The sequence below is a fragment of the Ornithodoros turicata genome, chromosome 3 (assembly GCF_037126465.1).
Source record: "Ornithodoros turicata isolate Travis chromosome 3, ASM3712646v1, whole genome shotgun sequence".
In the NCBI taxonomy this organism is placed as follows: Eukaryota; Metazoa; Arthropoda; class Arachnida; order Ixodida; family Argasidae; genus Ornithodoros; species Ornithodoros turicata.
In genome coordinates, this window is record NC_088203.1 from 19,225,817 (window position 1) to 19,240,659 (window position 14,843).

The 14,843-nt window shown below is 46.2% G+C and overlaps 1 protein-coding gene across 3 annotated transcripts in view; it reads right to left on the reverse strand.

Annotated features, from left to right (window-relative positions):
• Positions 1–14,843, reverse strand: part of LOC135389997 (uncharacterized) — a 96,179-nt gene that overhangs the window by 8,008 nt on the left and 73,328 nt on the right. For 2 of the 3 annotated variants that reach the window (XM_064620025.1, XM_064620026.1), the window contains exons 2-5: positions 10,545–10,640; positions 5,454–5,832; positions 2,350–2,527; positions 1,694–1,827 (exon numbers count right to left, since the gene is read on the reverse strand). In XM_064620025.1, the coding sequence (XP_064476095.1) occupies positions 1,694–1,827; positions 2,350–2,527; positions 5,454–5,832; positions 10,545–10,640 (787 nt within the window). Of the gene's footprint in view, positions 1–1,693; positions 1,828–2,349; positions 2,528–5,453; positions 5,833–10,544; positions 10,641–12,851; positions 12,950–14,843 lie in introns of all 3 variants that reach the window. The other variant, XM_064620024.1, reaches the window with a different exon arrangement.

Genomic DNA, 14,843 nt, shown 5'->3' on the forward strand with positions numbered 1-14,843 from the left:
CCGCGAAAAAGGTCGCATCTTACGTATCTCTTTTACATGACGTTCCCAAGGCGACTCTGAATGCAGTCGAGGAAAATGCAAGCAGAACTTCAGTCCCCTATGGTGCAGTGGTTTTCCCAGAAATCCACCTATGAGGGTGTACCGAGCTTAGAAGGGGCGGGGTTTAGGGATACATATTTATAGGTATATGCATTGGTAGCCGAGTTGTAGTGGGTAATCTCAGAAATTTCATGAGGGTGTTGCAAAAAAGAAAAAAAAAACAGGAGGGGTGTAGCGAAATCCCTGATTCAATTAAAAGAATTGCCACACTACTGCACGCCCGTTCGCACAGAGAATAACATGCAGGGCTCGGTGGAGAGGAAAGTTTCGAAGAACGTAACGCCTACAACCACAGGCATTTCCGCGCCGCCTCCTGGGACTTATGCAGTACGCCTATTGGTATTGGCATTGCGTGATCGTGATTTTTTGTTGCGAATTAGATAGGTTTTGCGCAATCTTCCTCCTAAAAACATCATGTCCAGTTGTAAGTTTCATCAGATGTTTGAATGGGACGCTACATTTGGGAAGCATCACACTCACTATACAGGGTGTGTGCAGATAAATCTAACTGGCATTCGCACACGTAACTCGTTGTCTACTTACCTGAGGAACTTCCGGTGGCGCACGATGACGTATTTATGCGCGCGAAAACTACAAAAAAATCCTGGTAGCCATACTCAGCGTAAAAAAATAAACATAGTGCGAAAACGTCGGCTTCAATGCATTAGATGCTATGCATACCGGTCTCAGGTGAGTGGTGTGCAGGTACCGCTATGGGCACTACCGATGAGTATCCGTGTGGGACATCGTTTCGGTTTTTGCACCGATAGCTCCCCTAGCGGTATCTGAATACAACTCTTTGAAGCCGCCATGTTGCCCTATTGTAATGCATGGAAGCCGACGTTTTCGAGCTCAGTTTATTTTTACGCTGAGTATGGATTCCAGGATTTTTTTGTAGCTTTCTCGCGTTTAATAGTGTCCACTACGATGCCTCCATATGCAACAACTATATATATACAGGGTGTGTGCAGATAAACCTAACTGGCATTTGCACACGTAACTCGTTGTCTACTTACCTGAGGAACTTTCGGTGGAGCACGATGGCGTATTTATACGTGCGAAAGCTACAAAAAAAATCCTGGAATCCATACTCAGCGTAAAAATAAACTGAGCTCGAAAACGTCGGCTTCCATGCATTAGAATAGGGCAACATGGCGGCTTCAGGAGAGTTGAATTGAGGAACCGCTAGGGGAGCTATCGGTGCAGAAACCGAAACGATGTCCCACACGGATACTCATCGGTAGTGCCTATAGCGGTACCTGCACACAACTCACCTGCGACCGCTATGCATGGCATCTAATGCATGGAAGCCGACATTTCCGCGCTGTGTTTATTTTTTTACGCTGAGTACGGCTACCAGGATTTTTTTGTAGCTTTCGCACGTATAAATACGCTATCGTGCGCCGCCGAAAGTTCCTCAGGTAAGTAGACAACGAGTTACGTGTGCAAATGGCGGTTAGGTTTATCTACACACACCCTGTATATATACTTGCTGCATATGGAGGCATCGTAGTGGACACTGTTAAACGATCTCTGATCTCTTCATCTTATGCCCGCATTATTTATCCAGCAAGGTTGTGTAATGAATACTGACCGTATCATATTGTGGAATTTCGATATCAGTACGCTGTCGTCGCCATAGTTGCCTCCATAGAGCGGTGCAACTCCCAGGAATATGTAACCAGTTTCCGTTCCGTTTGCTGCGTCTGCTTGTACAGCACGGAGGGCCTGAAATGGCATCAGTCCTATTAAAGGAAGTAATACTTGACGCACTCCACTGCTTGCCGCATTTGATAATTAGATGTAGCGCCATCTGAATGCAGCTTACATGTGACGCTGTGCGGTTAGCCGGTATTTTTGCCGACGCAACGATAAAGAAACGCTTGCTGAGCCGTCAAGTGTGAACATATCCCAGTCCACACCTTTCATTTTAAGTAATTATCATCATTGATCTCATCACCGTGACAAGTAAACCCCTTGTGTCCTACTACAATGTAATACGCATTGAAGGCAGTATTCTCACTTCTTTTCTTTTGTTTTCTGAGCCTATCTGGGGAGCCGCACTCCGCCGACTGGGAGCACATGTAAACTCTCAGGCACACATTCCGGGATGCGGTTGTCCGACTTTGGTATTATTTCGGCATGAGGTAATAAACGAAACCAGGGTTGCCAGGTTAAAACACTGAAATCGCCAGTGCGCCCTGATAAAGTAGCCAAAAGTAGTTCATTTCGGTGGTAACAGTAGCTTACAGCAAGCGCATCGCTGATGTCATCAATGTATTGATCTGGAGTGTTGTGAGAGACGATGGCGCCGAGGATCCCGAAATCGACGAAGCCGCTTTTGAAAAACGTCTCGAAAGAGGTACGGCCAGCCGGTGTGCTCAGCTGGCCAGCAGTCTCGTGGATGCCGTCATCGTCCTTTATTCTACTGCAAGGGAATTGATATGGTTAGTAACAGTGCGCCACGTCTGCATCACAGTGCTTAACATGGCATGTATATCATTTGTGTATGCTCGGCAGTCAACGATCTGCAGTTCACAATATGTTCGGCTGTCCCAGATATCAGACTGTGTTACGCGTTAAGAACACAACAGCGCAACCAAGGTCTCTTTCGGCCAGGATCTCCAGCGTCTGTACGGTACGCTTTGGTTAGCCTCACGTGCGAGGGCAGCACAAGGTTGTGCCACCTCGTGTCCGTCATCAATTTTGGTTTCGTGCGCCTTTCAGTCCATGCACTTGTCAGCACTAAAGCGTCCGTGTGAAAAAGTGTTATGGATACCCTACCATCTGTTTCTAAAAGGTAAACTTTCGTTTACCCTTTGGACAGTGAGGACGTATTCATGAGTGCCTGAAATGAATTATAGATGATCATCATCGCGGCTGCGTGCTGCGGCATCGAGGGCACGAGCACAGTACCTACTGAAGTGCGTTGCGTCAGTCACAGAGTCCGCGGTGTCCACATCATTGTCGTCATGTCCATTCTTTTTTATCATTGCTCACATTATGTGCAACATCGGTTTTCGCGTGTGTTTGTTGGCCACCACCAGCAGGGTCCATGCATATACTGTTCCTTAAAGGGACACTTGCGTGCACACGTTTCTCCTGGCGGGGTGAAAGATATCGTTGCCTTGACAACAGCGCAACGGGAAGGAGCTTGAGCCGTTGCGTTCCGTCATTCGTTGCCTTTCGTCAAGGAAGCGCACATTATACGTTTTCGCTCTCGCTCTCCTTCTTAAAAAGGCAGAAAACGTCGAGAGGCCTCAGGTTGGTTCCCTCAAACGGTCTCTGGCGACGATTGGACAAATCTTACGAGAGAACCAACGGGGAAAAGCTCTGCATTTTCGATCTTCTTGACAAGAAGAAGTAAAGCTTAAATTGCGTATTTTCTTTCTTTTTTTTCGATCGATCATCAGGATGCAACAGATAGATCCAATTCCTTTTGTGTTGGTGTTGGTAATGGCATTTTCGGTTCTGCGACGAGACATTTTTCCACTTTAGTGCCCCTCTAACAACTGGACGTTCTAAGGCATGCCTCAGTTCTTTCATTACCTCATGTTGACTACTAACGTTAGTTGTTAACGTTATTTGTTAGGTTACTAAGTTATCATTATTATGATGTCTGTGAATGGGAGTGTGTCCGTCAACGTCTTTTCATCAACTGCTATTCTTTCATCGTAGCACTGTTGTCGCCAAGTAACTGTGTTGACGAACAAGACCAGTATAACTAGACCGGTGCCGCGCTGACTATTGTGAACACTGCTAATTTTTTGCATCCTTCCGCAAAATAAACTGCTTGCTTCCGTTATGAAAGCGTTGCTTTATAGGTCCCTAAACGTAAACAGCCGTGCAGGCAAGTACGTAACCGCCGTTGAACGGGAAAATAATAATAAGAAAAAAAAGGATCAGGGAAGATCCATTAGTGGATCTGTCGCGAAGTCAAGTCACGTGACGAAATGCGTTAGCATTAGGAACGTCACCAGCTCGCGTGGCTCAGTGGTTAGCGTGCTGGCCATGTCACATCGAGACTGGGAGGTACCCGGGTTCGAATCCCGGTGCCGGCTGTGCTGTCTGGGGTGTTTCCTGGGTTTTCCTCAGACGCTTTCAGACATATGTCCGCATAGTTCCCTTAGAAGTCTATTCCCCCAGGGCGCCAGCGGTGACGTTGCCCACCCATGTGAGGCCGACAACGGCGAGCCCTTACACCAGCACCACCACCATTACGGAACAGCATTTGGGAGAAGCTAATGCAGATCCCTTCCCTTTCCTTTCGGAGCATTCATGTTCTTCATCCTTTTGGGTCACTCATTTCCAATGGATCCACCAACGCATCTTTGAGTATTTCTGTTTTTATAATTTAGAAGCATTAAAGTTTTCGGTTTGGAATTAACGTTATTTGCGTGTTTTGTGTCTTCCTTGGTGCTCACTACAACATTTCTTGTATTGTGTACTGGAAACCAGCTCATAGGCGCCTTGTACACCCCCAAGTTCGTTCTCGCCCGCGTAACTGGCGCGTAGCCATGACCGCTTCCGCGGACATGCTCCTCTTCGCGATGTCACTCCCTGTGGCACGCGTACACTGGCTCCCGATCCGTGACCTACTTTACCTTACTCTCAACTCTCTACTCCCCTCCTCCGCACATTCCCCCAGGGCGTCAGTAGTGACGTTGCCCACCTCTGTGAGGCCGACAACGGGGAGCCCTTTCATCACCACCACCACCACCACTGCGCTCCTCCTCTTTCACGCGATGTACAGGGTGTATGCTATAAAAGGTCAGTGACATTTTCGCGCGTGACACTATATCTATTTGAGAGACGGACTTGTGCTGCCATATAGTGAATCACTTATGCCAGAGAAACCTACGAAAAAATTGTGGTTACCATTCACTGCGTAATAAAATAAACACGGCCACGGAAACTTTCGTCTTCATGTGTTTCCTATGCCCAATACCGATGGATGGAGGTGAAAGTTTGCATGGTCATATTTATTTTGTTACACAGTGCTAGGTAACCACAATCGTTTCGTAGGTTCCTCTAGCATAAATTATTCACTTTGAGGCAGAGGAAGTCTTTTCGTGCTAGAGGTATAGCATCAAGGAGGTATCACTTCTTGCACGAAAATGTGACTGACCTTTTATAGCGTACACCCTGTATTTCTCTCTCCACGTTTTGACCACGGATCGACACCGACACTTTTCCTTAAAATGACGCTTCAAATGCTGACGCGTTAAAAGAGAAAGGGATACATAGAGTGACGTCACAGCGGTCGGGCTGTGGACTGATTTTTGCCCTCCTGAGGGTTCTTTTGGCGTGCGCGGAAATCACAGCACACGGTGATCGTTGACGTCAGAACTTACGGATCAAAGATGTCAAGCCCAAAGCGGGTTCTGTTGTATGTACCACCCCGCGCCAGAGTCTTCAGCCACTGATCATACATGACGCTACTGCCAGCTGAGCTGAACGTGCTGCCGTAATGTGGGTCTAGATATCCTCGCAATACGACCATGCTGCAGAGACCATCGGGTAAGCGGAAAAACGGAGTTCTTAACAAGGCGCGACCAAGGGTGCACATGAGGAGGTTGCGGTCGGGGGCAGGTGTGGAGGTCTCCTCCGTCGTGTCGCTAGACGACCCTGTGGTTTTACTGAAGGAACTTGCAGTATGGCTGGATGATCCTTTGGTAGCGATGGGCGACCCTGGATTGTCACTGGACGACCATGTAGTGTCACTGGACGACCCTATAAGAGTACGGTATTATTACGGTACGGTACGGTACGGTACGGTAATATTGCCAATATCAGTTATATTGCTTTTAGGGCAGTAATACAGCAGCGTGAGGAGTTCTGCTCACAAAGACGCGTACATTACGTTAACACAGCGCAAGGGTTCGATCACAAAATAAGTCAGGAGAGATAGCAATTAGGAGTGCAGGCACTAATTTATTTATGTCAGGGGTCAGGTGTTCAGGGGGACAAGGTTTTGTAATGGCGAATTCCATTGGGAAGCAATTTTTACCCCGCGCTGGGTGGGGTTTCGTGCATGCTCCCGGCGGGGTCGCACGAGTTTGGTTTGTCAATGGAATTCCAGCATTCAAGGTACGATGCGCGCTCGTGCATAGCGCGTGACCCGCGTGCTTTCTCGGGTTTGCTTTGGTCACGTGGGGTTTAGTGAACGGCTTCGGAATCTCACCATATAAATTACACACAGCGCGACGCACCGTTATTCCCACTGTTCAAGAGACACGGGACCACCTCGCGACACACGAGCAAAAAGAAAAAGAAAAGAAAGCTCGAACGTCTCGGCCTCACTTATCGCGCGCCTGCTTCATCTTCCGTGTCGTGTTCCGCTCAGGTAATCGGTAGGTCAAAAAGTATTGCTCCTTGGACAAAAAGTTTTCGCACCTGCTCTACCAGTGGAACACACAACGCATGCCTCGCTCTGCCAATGGAACAGTTTTTGTCCCATCTCGGGGCAAAACTTTGATCCAGCTCTGCCAATGGAATGCGCCATTATGGCGCATTCCATTGGCAGAGCTGGGTCAAAGTTAGTTTGTACAGAAAGAGGCCCCGAAGTTGAGCCTACTTCTGGGACCTCAAGTTATATCATATTTCGTTAGGAGTTCTATAAGTTACATAATAAATATAGATATTAAGCAGGTCAAACGTAAAAAAAGTAGAGTGCAATACATATATACATACATTATATCAACAGAAATACACCCTAGACCAGCGGCATGGCCGAGTGGGCTAAGGCGTCCGCTCGTTGGTGGTAACCAAGGTCGTGCTGAAGACTGGGAGGTGGTGGGTTCGAATCCTGTCACCGGCTGTGCTGTCTGAGGTTTTCCCTGGGTTTTCCGAAGACTTTCCAGACGAATGTCGGCACAGTTCCCCCTGAAGTCGGCCCAGGACGCATACTAACCCCACTGTCCCCCACTCCTTCCTGCTATCGTCTGTCCACATCTGTACGTCGCTCATAGCCACAGTTGCTTCGCGGCGCTAACACCCAATCAAAAAAAAAAAAAATACACCCTAGTCTAACCTCGTTAATACAACACACCCGCTTCGTGAACTTTTTTTTTTTTCGGGAATCGTTCCTTCCTAATGGCCGCCGCGTGCAACACTTATTCGTTTTACACGACATTTTATTTATACGACATTTCCCTCGTTACTATGACCGTTGGTTACGGAAACGGCGGTTCCCCTGAGCTGTAGAGGCAAAAAAAAAAACCGGGCACGCTTTCGGGGTGACTCATGATGTCCCTATCTTAATGTGCTTAAAAGAGCAGCGTCCTCTGTCATATGGTCATAGTGATCTGCTGTAGTCATACGGCATTCATAGATCATACCTCAGAAGAAGCGCAAACGAATAGAGCTGACTGCCGGAATGAAGATGCGGGCATGGGCCAGATTCAAGGAGGCACCATGCCCCAACACATACACTACAGCATACGGTATACACCGTTTTAAAATGCTTCATTATTCGTATTCTGTTACCAGCTTACGTAATTTTCTACTTTTTGAAGCTTACGTAAAGGGCATGGTACGACTTGTAACACGTGATATTCGTTAATATGACAATTCGCCTTATGACCAAAATCCGCGGGAACGCCCGTGGCCATATTAAAGAGTTTCGACTGTACATGCATATACCCAGAGTTCGAGGTAACTCGTTACTGTAACTAGGTTCCTTTTTTTTGTAACTTGTAACTTAACTCGGTACTTTTGCGCCGTGGTAACTTTCAGGGGAACTCGTTCCTTTTTTAGGAAACTTTGCCAAAGTGACTTAAGTTGAGTTCTAAGTTACTTTTAACTCGCTTTTCACTCACGTCCACATATTTTCTTGCTTTCTCTCCGTTTCCTTCATGGCATGTTTTGCCATAAAACGTGATATTCAATTAATGACAGTATTGTATTCAGGAAGTAAGAACCGCTGCCATTGAAATGAAGCTGAACCATTGTGCGCCCACACGGAGTAATATGCAAAGCGTTCGAATATACCTCTACTAGAGAAACGTCATCATGACATTGGTAGACAGACTGAAACCGAAACAATTCCGAAGGAGAGAGCTGAGTTCCACGAACGGGCACTTGTTCGCTGCCTCCCATTGAAAGAAAAGTAGGACCTAGGGCCGCGTTCCTTTAAGGGACCATATCGTAATCCCCTCAAGATCGTGGCTTTCGGGCGCGACCTTGTTCACCTCTAGCTTCGAGCGTAGTTCAATTCTACCAAATTTTGGCACTGTCGAACACTTTGACGTCATTTGTTTACAAACAAGGAGAGGTCTACTGTTGGACATAAACGAAAACGATCTAAGCCCGTTGCACTCCTCCGCAGGCAACTCAAGGTCTAACTCAACTGCTCACGTGCGCTGCACCTGCGTAATGCTATGTTGTGCCCGAAGTAACTTGGAAGTAACTCGTTCTTTTTTTTTAGTAACTCAGTAACTGCGAGTTACATTTCAGGCTGAAGAACTTCGTTATTAACTTAGTTACATTTTGCACACGGTAACTTACCTTGTAGCGAGTTCTTTTTGACGGGTAACGTCTCAATCTATGCATATACCACTGCATATTCGCACACCTGGACGCGTATTTGCCCAATAAGTAGGAGCGCCGCACGCAGTCGTGGAGTATAGGAGCTCTCAACCTCAGGGTCAGAAAAACTCCTTCCATTTGCTGTACATCTGTGGCGTAACGTCATCCCCCCAACAGTAAGGCGAGCGCCTTTCTTTATATTTGTGTTTGCGGTATGTTGTAGTTTTCACCGCCCGTCCCACGTCTAAAGCAGAGCAGCCGATCATTCATCTTGTTCCCGCGACTATTCTCGGCAGCCAATGAAAGTGGTCCGATGATCTGACGTCACAACAGGCCAGAGGGAGCTACCCACTCTTGTAAACCAATTTCGTTATCAAATGCACGCTAGCCGAAGGAAATATTCTGCGCAACAGTAACCGAATGTAGTACGCTCATATTACAGGGAAAATATGTTCCAGGTGCCTTCAATGGTAGTGTAAGGCAATTCCCAAGTTGGGCCTAATGTAACGAACGCACAGGTGACACGGACAAACTACCATGGCATAAACATAGTGCAATGTGGTCCATACGAAATCATTAAGTTACTTAATCATGATCGCAAATATTTCTTTCACACATGCTCCAAGCGCTGAGTAATTCGTCACTCGTGTACTCAACACAGAGAGAGGAAACATTCGCATTCTTGTGAAATTACAAAAATTTCAAGATTGCAAAAAGTACGTACCATTTACGGGTACCATTACACGGGTACGTACCATTTTCTCCATTTTACATTCAATATGGGGTGTACACGGGCAATAGGGGCTTATATTGCCAGGATTTTCCTCATATCGGTTCAAACTTGGCAATATGGGGCTCATATTGCCAAGTTTGAGCCAATATGGGGGAAATCTTGGCAAAACGGGTCCCATATTGGAACCGTATCGCCAATGCCAGCCAATATGGGTTCAATATTATGTGCTGCTTGGGAATGGTCCATGAAGCCATCAGGGTCCAAAAACCCACCAGATGTGATGGTCCATCAGAAAAAAATTTCAATAGGCATCCGACACCAACCTTTTTGTTAATGCGTGAACATATAGTCCACACTACGCAATAACCGCGACGTGCTCTGTGTAGCCCCGGCGCGGCGCACATCCGCGGTGAGTGGAGAGGGAAGGAGAGGGCGTGTGGATAGTGGGACACACTATGCGGCCACAGCGCCAGGGCGTCGTCACTCGACACGGCAGTGCAGCTGTTGTGGTCGAGAGGTTCAGATGTGTCTCCGCGGGCGCGCTATGTTTTTTATTAGATTCCGTGTTATCGCTACGAAGCAACTGTGGCTATGAGCGGCGAACACAAGTCAGCAGGAAGGAGTTAGCATGCGTCATGGGGCAACTTCACGGGGAACCGTGCCGACATTCCCCTGAAAAGCCTTCGGAGAACACAGCACAACCGGTGCCAGGATGCGAACCCATACCATCTGATGAAAGATGAAAGTCACTGAAAAGGTTAGCCAGCTGCAGGACTCGAACCCACATCTTCTGGATTACCGGTCCAGGGCTCTACCTATTGAGCTAAGCTAACACGCCTTCTCAGCGACTTCCAGGGTGCGTCATCTGAAGGGACAAACCAGCCACTCTCTCTCACTCATCCTCCTTTCACTCTTACATTTTTGCACACTCATACACACATTCATACGACAGGGATCGACGCAAGCGGCAAATGTTCAACATGAGAGAACTGATGTTCTGAGGCTGGAACAACATAGAAGGGACAATCACCTACAAGGCCTCAAGTCCGTGGCCTTGAGGCCTTGTATGTGATTGTCCCTTCTATGTTGTTCGAGCCTCAGAACATCAGTTCTCCCATACCATCTCCCAGTCTTAGCCTGGAAAGCGATAATCCCAACAACTACGCCACGGGAGCTGACCAACCGTTGGCTCCCGTTGTAGTACTAGAAGCTTGTCCACCGGTGCTTGACGATTTCGTTGTTGCGTCATCTCCATTCTTGTGTTGCTTAAACACGCCGACTGTAAAGCCAAATATAAAAGGTAAAATTATTTAGTTGCCGCTTCCATCACCACCAATCCCCCGCCCTTTCCCTGGCAGCGTATGCAAGCGGACAGTACTGAGCACTCCGTTTAGTTGACGCGCTACTCGCGAGCAATAAGGAGCGGCTATAGCATTGATAAATACGTTCCTCGATGCACATGAATTATAGGTAATGTAATACTTCTGCTACGGGTAGCGCCGTCGTGTTGTTTGAGTTCGTCGATCTCTCGTTAGCAATACCTATATGTGTTTCTCTCGGTATATCCCTACAGCGTCAATAATATGAACCTGGTGGCGGATATCAGTTTGACGTTTGTTAGTTTTGTGAAATATGCGTCTTGAAGCAATTAGTAATGTCCGCGGTTTGCAGTGTTCCCGACAGTAGTTTTGCACGGAGCTATTTTATTTATCTATTCCCAGAGTGGGGCGCAATATTCTCATTTTCTCAGGTTTTTGAAAAGTCTTGAAACTTCGAAGGATGCATGATACCAACTTTTTGTTTTCAAATCTGGATCGGAAAACGCGGCATGATGCATCCTTCCAGTTTTGAGATTCAAAAAACACTCAATGGATTGTACAGAGGGTTTGTACGTGCTCATAGTGAAAGAACTGCAGCAGAAAGACAAGGACACGTGTTAATAAAAGATGTAGAGAGAACGACTACAGACTAGCAAATGTCACTTTATTTGACAGACGGGCTCACTTATATGATAAACGCTGGCGGATTCCTTCCGCTAGAGTGAGATCCACAAAACCGGAATACAATAAACACAAATAATTTTCTCCCGATAATTTTTGTGTTATTGTATTGCGTTGTGGAGCTCACTCTGGCGGAAGTAATCCGCGAGTGTTTAATATACAGGGAGCTACAGGAGAGAGTGATCCTTATTTAAAAAAAATATCTACGTGAGATAAAGATGGTAAACCTCCTGCAGGACAGTTCTGAAGGTTTTTGACACCCAAACAGGTGGCTTGCATGGGAGTACTTAATTAATTAGGCTAATTATCTTAATGAACTCAGAATTTTGCCACGGAAAGGTAACTTTTTTGCGTTAATTAGAAAGTCCGTGGCCACGACGTGCTATTCCAATGGCAATATAGAGTTTCTTCATGTACTCCCCAATTATTTGACACCCGAAAACTAGCCACCTCTGCAAGCGCGCTTTCGTATTTCGCAGTGCCGGGACTATCGGCGCGGCCCGAAGACACTCTGCGCATGGAAACAGCATGAGAAGAATAGAAAAAAAGGGAGGGAGGGCACCGGACGCAATCTGATAAACCGTTAAATCGAGCTCATCTCAACAAATAAAAGGAACCAAACAAAAAAATGAGGCAGCAGAAAGGGGATAGTCCTGGCTTCTTGCTGTTTTCTGCGTTGTCCTTTCCTCCTCCCCAAACATTAGGCAGGGCAACTTGGCCGAGCGCGCGCCTTGACAAGCGACGGTTTTTCTGGCGGCTGTTGCGTGTTTTCGGGTGTCAAATTTTTGTGGAAACATTGTGAAAAATCCTGTATTTGTGTATCCTGAAATGGTGTGTCGGGGTCATGGGCTTTCCAATCTAGACAAAAAAGTTACCTTTCCTTTGCAAATTTTCGCTTTCAATTAAGTTAATTGGACTAATTAATGAGGCACACTCATAGAAAATGCCTGTATGGGTAGTGAAAACCTTCACAAGTGTCGTGCAGGAGGTTTCAATTTTTTTTCTCACGTATATTTTTTTAATGGTTAAGGTCACTCTCGACCTAACGGAAATGGGTTCCTCGTGGTCATGTTACATATTATAGCACCTGTAATGCCGACATAAATGACGACAACAGCTGAAGTAAATTGGCCGAAAATCATCTGAAATGAGTCCTTGGCTTTGCCTCCTTTTGTCGGCTCTAGTTTGAGCGTCAAAGTGCGACGAAAGGAGGTTACATTGACACGCCATACGAGGGGGAGAGGGTTCGAATCCCAACCCACAGAAGAATTCCGCTCGTGGGTGATCTCGTTTTTATAAGATAGCTCTAATTCCAGCACTCACCGTGCGTGTTTGTTAAAGCATCACAAAATAAAAGTAATTTCCGGAACTCTGGTGCAGGGCATTCTTAATCAAGGGGCGTCGCAAATGCCGGAAAATCAGACACGTAATTGTTAAGGACACTGTGGGAAACTTCTGGGAGAACTTGTGGGAAAAAAGTCTGTACGTACCGAAATAAAGGATGAGCAGTATTGCTAGTGCAATGGTCACAAGTAAAACGGCAAGTAGTACTTTGGCAGTTAGCCAGATCGACTTGGCCCTAGGAGGACTGAAGAAGAAAAAGACTGCAGCGTGATCGACTTCAGGTCACCCAACTGGAGCGGGAAAATCGGTTAAAATCGGGAGAGTATACCATATCTAAGTGCAAGTCATCTTTGTGAGCTTCTAGGGGCGTCAGAACCCATAGGGCACGTTCCAGAAATGCATGCAGCTGTGTCCTTAAGGCGGACCCACTTCTTAAGAAAGTCTATGGGGGATTTTTGTTCGCAGGGTTCTCGTAAACCTCGCTGAATTTCTACACGGAACAGGTACAGGCGTGTTCCCCTCCAGTTTACCAAGGGGATGACATATTTTTGAAGGCCTGAAGGCGACCCACTGATTTTTGCTGTTTGTCAAATTTTCAATACGTACATGGGAGTCTATGGGAGACGTAACAAAATCGCTTCTCTCGGTACGCCCGACTGCGATATTTGGGCCAAAGTGATTTCATACCCTACAGTAACAGTTCAGAAGTTGATTGCAATCAACAAATTCGACAAGCTTACTGCAGTTTTCCATATCCCTCCGAAGGAACATAATGGCTTTGTCGTTTGCTAGCATGTTCTGCACGCTCGTGCCGATTACATTACTTCTTAAAGCGCGCGAGGAAAGCGAAGCGAAGAAAACAATTTTGCGACAGTGCAGCCAACTCTCTCCGGAAGCCAACGTTAACTAGATCGCATGAGTCCGCCTTAACCGTTGAGCAAAATCTCTATTTCCATGTGGACGTGAATAAAACGTTCCAGAAATCAGTGCATCTAAAAAATCGTTCAGTACTTTTCTAATTTGGTGAAAATAGTAAGTCTTGCTGCCCCATGGCAGAGCAGTGGGAAGACAGTTTCAGTATTTTAATACACAAAACGAATATGCAGACTTGAGAATTGATGCAAACAAGAAACTTGATATAGAACTCGTCTACTATACAGTGCATTGCGCAGTTCATTTGCAAAAGTTTAGATGTTTAGCATTACCATGTATGAAAGTTAACTGCCTAACGACATAGAATGCGTTCAGTCGAGAGAACCGCTTCATGCCGGTTGGCATACTCCATTTACTAAGCTTCATTTTGTCATCTTTGGTCTGGCATTAAGATGTTCTGTCATTTCGTGCGCATTGCATAGGCCACGGAAGCAGTGATGTTTCCATACTTTGGTTCACAAAATCGACATCTATAGAGGTGCGCCAAAGAAGCGTCAGGTTAAACTAATCTAAACTCGCTTAGACTACACGCAAGATTTCCAATTTCCAACGCTGCATTTATGTCAATGTTCGTAATATCATGTACTTACGTCTCCCCTGGAAGATATAATTACAGAATTACAAAATACAATAATTCATAGTGTTCTACGCAGACCTGTAGCCTACCTCCTTTCTGCGAGTCATCTGATCCTCCTGACGTATCTAGTTAAAGAGATAATGAAAATACATCTATTCGCAGCATTTCTGGAGCCATCACGATGGCATTCACTAACCTGAAGATGGCGTGGATAGCGTGCTAGAATCAGACACTGCAAAATGTGCATATTTTACAGAGGGTCATAGCTGTCACGAGACAGAAGCACTGTGTCGTATAAAGTTCAAGCCAAGTTAGTTATGTAAAGCCGTGAGTTCAGTCTCTGCTTGTACATCCGTGTTCCTATCATCGTCCTCCTGTTCGACTGAATTGGATTAATAGTGGATATGCGCCAACTATATCCCGCTCTAGGTACCTTAGTTTACAGCAGTTGTTACACTGTGTACTTTTGAGGCAGTGCAACGACGAATGCAATGGACGTTCATTTTAGTAAGTGAACATATGAATATGCAGACATATATTGAATTGTTTGCCTATGGTCTGCTCGAGTGAAGTCGAGTGAACAAGCCGTACCTATTGTCGTTTTGAAGTCGTTGCACTGTGGTCACTG